Here is a 5,410-nt window from a genome sequence, read left to right on the forward strand (position 1 = left end):
GAGCGCAGCGCGCGGCCCGGTGCAGCCCTGGCTTTTCCCTCGCAGCGCGCCCGCGCCCCTTTCCGCGTCCGCAACCAGAAGCCCAGCGCGGCTCCCGGAGCCGGACCTGTGCCCGTGCCACTCCCGGGACCGCGCCCTCGGCCGCCCCGCGATGATCGCGATCGCAGCCCTCCTGCGCGTCCTCCTGCTCCTGCTGGCCTTCGGCCACAGCACCCATGGTGAGCCCCCATCCCCGGCGGCCCGGCTCGCGCCCCCACTGGGGAAGCCTGCGACGCCTTCCCCTCGGCCGCCGGCGCCCTGCTTGCCCCGTCCCGCGCGCGTCCCGACTCCCACCCGTCCCGCCTAACCCTAAGCCCCGCACTGCGCCCACCTCAGCCTCCTGCCAACCTTGCATGCTAAGCCTGAGCCTGGGGTCCCGGGGTGGCCTGGGACAGAGGCATGGGACCCTGGTCCCTTCCCGCCCCGCAGAAGTGGCACTTGAAGGGGTGTCGGTGCGCTGGGAGAGGAGGTTTGGACAAACCAGGTGATGTGGGGTGTCCTCTGTGAAAATGCTGCTTAGGGGTGCAACTTTGGGGTGTTTCTGGGTCTTGGTCTGGAAACAGGTCTGGGGGCGGCGGCGGGGGAGCTGACTTTGTCACGGTAGGGCCAAATTCCCAACCCAGAGCCCATTCCAAGCCCCTCCTGCGTGGCGTTTCTCTAGGTGAGGGGGCTGCGACACGACACTTCTGTCTGCAGAGGCAATCCATCTCTGACAGTGAAGAGCGTTGCCCCCTCCCCGAGATGCCCCTCGCCCCCACCTTGTCGGTGGCTATCAGGGCAGGGGTAGGGGCCGGCGAGAAAGAGTGATCTGTGAGGGTGCACACAGTAGGCGCCTACCAATCAGTGTCAGAATCGAACTATTAGATTCCGCCTGCTCTGCATAAACCTTGTGTTTCCTCATAATGTGGAGAATCAGGGGTCCAGTAAACGGGGGAGATAGGTTTAGGCACCCGGTGTAAGGGGGATAACCTTCAAAACAGCCCCCCAAAACCCAGACACCTCACCCTTCAGCCCGCCAGGTGAGCTGTCTGGGTTTCTCAGAGCCCAAAGCCTCAAATTCTGCCCTTCAGGTGAAGCTCATTGGCCAAAGAGGCGGTTTGGCTAAAAGCCTGTGGGGCAAATCTTGGCCCCCCACAGTTCCCCACTCCTGCTTTTCTTCATTGGGGGGCTGGAGGGCTTGGATTTTCTTTGGGGGAGAAAGGTGTCTGTCTGTGTGCCTTGTGTTTGAGAACCAAGGCATGTACTGTGGTCATGTTATCACCAGAGCCACAGCCGACCTACTGTGTAAGTGCCTACTGGGTGCCAGGTGGGTCCCCCTGACACTCACTGGCCCCCTCAAGGATGGCTGTGGGCTGTTAGGGTGGAAGCTGGCTTCGCCCTGGTCTCGGGGGCATCGTGGTGAATTGTGTAACCTTTGTGTATCTCAGGTGCTGCTAACTGCTACCCGGCCTGCCACCCAGTCCACGGAACCTGCATGGAGAACAACATCTGCAGGTGATGGCGGGACCCCCAAGAGGCAGGGGACCAGAGCAGAATCCTTGGGGGGCGGTCTCAGTGTCAGAAAAAAAGCGGGGGAGCATGCCCACTGGGCTGCGGCAAACAGCCACCTGTCCCTGCAGGAGACGGGGCGGGGGGGGGGGCAGTGTGGGCTAGCGGGGGAGGAGGAAGGGGGGGCAGAGTGAGGCCCCCGCTAGATAAGACCACTGCATCACTGCGGCAAGCTGAGAAGTGACGCAGTTCTCAGGGACCCTGTGCATCTCACCATGTCCTCTCTTAAGCGTCTTTATTCAGGTGCCGGAGAGCTGCCTCCCTGGACCCCGACCTGACACCACACAGAGACCCCCCCTGGGTTCTGTGGAGAGCCCACTCAATCCCCCCTCACATATCCCCATCTTTCTTCCTTGCAGATGCCAGCCTGGCTGGCAAGGCCCCCTCTGTGACCACTGCGTGCCCTTTCCCGGCTGCGTCAACGGCGTCTGCTTTGAACCCTGGCAATGCATTTGCGATGAAGGCTGGGAGGGACACTTCTGCCACATCGGTGGGCACAGCCCCTGCCCCCTGCCCTCTCCCCTGCTTCCCCCTCATGTCCCCACACCCCTGCCTCCCACCCGAGGGCCCCCTCCCAGCCAGGGTGGAGTCCCCTCGCTCTGTCCTAATGAGCACACCTGGTGCTGGTGTTGCAATGGGCTTTAGAGACACTTGTCCAAGCCAGAGCCACCTCCTGGGGAGTGACTGTCTCTGATCTTGCTCCACCAGCTCCCAGAGAACACCCTGGGGTGGGGTGGGAGCATCTGGAGGGGCAGATACTGGTTGAATAAAGAGTCACAAAGGCACACACACACATACACACACGCACACACACTGAGCCAGGAGGGTGGGACCACACCCCTGGGGCCACCAGTCCTGGCTTTTGGAACTGAGAGAGCACTTAGGATTCGAGGACTTAGAGGAGGCAGTAAGTCAGAGGGGGATCAGCCCCCCACTGAGGACACAGGGAGTGGCAGGGCCAGCAGGAGACTGAGGGCAGAGGGTTAGGGCCCTCTTGATTTCATTCATTAGTGCCATCTTAGCCCTCCTTTTTCCTGGGCAGTTAAGTGTTGCCTGGCCTTGCTGTGTCACACATGGGCTCATTTCCATGTGGGCAGCAAAGCCCCGGGGAGGGGGGGGGGGCATCAGCTGCAGAGGCAGTTGCTGAGCTCTGTATCCACCCTCCTCCCTGTTAGCAAAGCCCACCCAAAGATGCCCTGAGGGTGTTGACAGTCTTGAAGGTATCAGCCGGAACTCTGAGGTGGAGGCAGCTGCCTCTGCCACTTCCCTGTCGGCCTCCTGTAAATTGTCAACGGGCAGTGAGACGGCCTCAGGACAGACAGGGAAACTGAGGCTCAGAGGGGCGAGAATCTGCTGAGACACATGAAATGTCCGTTCATCCCCTGGAGAAGACCCTGTTCTTGCCCTTGACTCTCAGGGCCCAGGTTGCCCTGTGTGGGGTTGTTTGAGTCCTGAGAGACCCTGCTGCCCCTCCCAGCTGTGTCCCTGCAGCAGCACCAGAGCCGTACTTGGGGTGGGGCTTGGGGGTGACAACTACAGTGTACCCTCTGGTCTGGAATGCCCAGACACCCTATTGGGGTTTTCCAGACAAAAGTCAGCCCTTGGGAGGGAGGGGGCTCCTTAGACTGAAGGCTGCCAAGCTTGGGGTAGCTGAGAGGTCTGGACTTGTAGATAAGGGGTGGCTGGGGAGGAGTTTGGTGGTCCAGCTGCCTGGGGGGTGGGGGTCAAGTCTTTAGATTCCTGATGTTCGGTGACTGCGGAGGCATCCCGCAAGGAGGGGCAGGCTCTGTGTTTGTGCACCGTCACTGCCTCCTCGCCGCCGCGCCCCCCACCTCGCCTTGCAGCTCAGATCTGTTTGAAAGAGGGGGAAGTCGGAACAAGGGTGGTCTTAGCCCAGGGAAGCCTCCGAGTGAGACCACCTGCCTGGCTTTTTCCCTGGAAGCTCGGCAGCTGGGCTCATAGAAAAGCAAAGCTAAGATACCCCCCTCCCCAGTAGGCAGCAAGGGAACCCCACCTGTGTAAGTGGGGAGACTGAGGCACAGCATGGGGAGCCGTGGGGGGGGGGGCTGGTGACTCCACACTCCTCTTTGTTCAGCTCCTCCGGGGAGAATAATGAAGTGTGCCTGACAAGAGGGGCCAGCCAGCTCAGAAAGGTCCCCTGCAGATGGGGCCGCTCAGTTGTTCTTAGCTCCTGGCTTTCAAAAGACCCCTTTAGCTGAGACCCTGGGAGTGGGCAGGAGGGCAGGGTGAACAGTGCCGACTAGGTCGGGAGTTTGATTCTGACAGGGGTGGGTGGGGTGGGTCTTAGAGTTAATTGCCCTCCTGGCCTCCCCTCGGTGACAGCAGGTGATGGGGAGGGGGGGGCCTGAGGGCAGCTAGGTCTTTTCTCCTTGCCCCTCCCTGAGAATGTCAAGAGGACATTTGTCTGACCGGGTGGCATCTCGGGGTGGTTCTGGGGAGGGGCAGGAGGTCTGTTGGACTTCGGTGGCTAGTGTCTTGGGTGACCATTACCAGCGCCCCCGCCCCCACCCCCTCCTCATCTAGGCAGCTCTCCTGCGTGCCCCCTCTGGGCTTCCCTGGAGTTAGGCATGACAGGGAGGTCTGGTTTTCTCCGCCCCCGCCCCCCCAGATGTTCGCCCTTGCACCTCGAACCCTTGCGCCAACAACTCGACCTGCATGAACCTGGATATGGGCGGCTACAAGTGCTCCTGTGCCCCAGGGTTCACGGGACCCCACTGCCAGGAGAAGAAGGCTGGACCCTGCAAGACCAATGGGTAAATATTCTTCCCTGTGCGTGCATGCATGTGTGTGGCCAGTGAGTGCTGCCCTCTGCCCCTCGTTGGGCGCCCACCCCCCACTAGATACAAGACGAAGCAGGTGCTGCTGCCGCCACCGCCGTTGCCCCATGGGGGACCCCCTCCCAATTCAGGGGCTCCCTGGATGCCTGTCAAATCCACATCTCTTCCGAGGCCTGTGCATTCCGTGATGGTCCACGTTCTGGTGTGTTGGAAGGGCAGTAGCTTAGGAGGATGGGGAGGGGGCCCAGCTAGGAGTGGAGGGTTTTCACATAATACCAAACTGGGTGGGCTGCGGGGGGTGGGGTGGGGTGGGGTGGGGGGAGTCAGAATTCAGGTAAGTTCTTTGTGAACACCCTCAGCCCCCACTACCATCACCAGATTTTTTGTGGGGGGTGATGGTGAGCTGGGGAGCTAGCTGCCAGACTACGGAAGCAGGGGGACAGAGTCGTGGCCAGCATGGGGAAGCAGGGGGCCAGCAGGCAGCAGAGCTGGGGCACAAAGGCCGTGGAGGGGGCAGATCGCTGGCCCTGCCTCAGCATACAGGGGTGGCAGAAAGGACCCCAGCGTGCAGTCAGGCAGCCTGGCAGAACCAAGGGCCTGGGGCTCCGTGTCCAGAGCCCCTCATTAGCAGAGTGCGTTGGGATGTCCAGGGCTCTGAGCCCCGGGCATTTCCTCAGAGCCGGGCCTCACCCCATTGGCTTGTTTATCGCCCCCTTCCTCCCCGGAGTTAGTGGCATTGATCAGATGACAAAGGACCTGCTCCTTTAAAAGCACTTAGATTCAATGCTCCTTGTGTTCTGCTCGGTCTGCAAGCCTTGCTTCTTAAATGGCCCCCCGCTATGAAGCCCCCCACCCCACCCCCCAGCAGCCTCGGCTGGAGCCAGCGAAGACCGTGGCAGCAGCAGTGCCAGTGGGGGGCCCCTCTCACTCATTGTCCAGGGGTCCCGCACAATAGCCTGTGGGGCCCACTCCACAGGGAGCACCCAAAATAAAACGGGAACAAAGGGGAGGGTCCTGGTGGCGGG

General features: G+C 61.4%; 1 protein-coding gene across 3 annotated transcripts in view; it reads left to right on the plus strand.

The window, feature by feature from the left end:
* Nucleotides 1-74: 74 nt before the first annotated feature.
* Nucleotides 75-5,410, plus strand: part of DLK1 (delta like non-canonical Notch ligand 1) — a 6,758-nt gene continuing 1,422 nt past the window's right edge. For all 3 annotated transcript variants that reach the window (XM_004699113.2, XM_045288011.1, XM_045288012.1), the window contains exons 1-4: nucleotides 75-218; nucleotides 1,467-1,533; nucleotides 1,947-2,077; nucleotides 4,217-4,361. In XM_004699113.2, coding sequence (XP_004699170.1) covers nucleotides 152-218; nucleotides 1,467-1,533; nucleotides 1,947-2,077; nucleotides 4,217-4,361 — 410 coding nt within the window. In that variant the 5' untranslated portion in view covers nucleotides 75-151. The remainder of the gene's footprint in view (nucleotides 219-1,466; nucleotides 1,534-1,946; nucleotides 2,078-4,216; nucleotides 4,362-5,410) is intronic.

Source organism: Echinops telfairi, unplaced genomic scaffold (assembly GCF_000313985.2).
Source record: "Echinops telfairi isolate 266 unplaced genomic scaffold, ASM31398v2 ScPeMD7_18;HRSCAF=68, whole genome shotgun sequence".
NCBI lineage: Eukaryota > Metazoa > Chordata > Mammalia > Afrosoricida > Tenrecidae > Echinops > Echinops telfairi.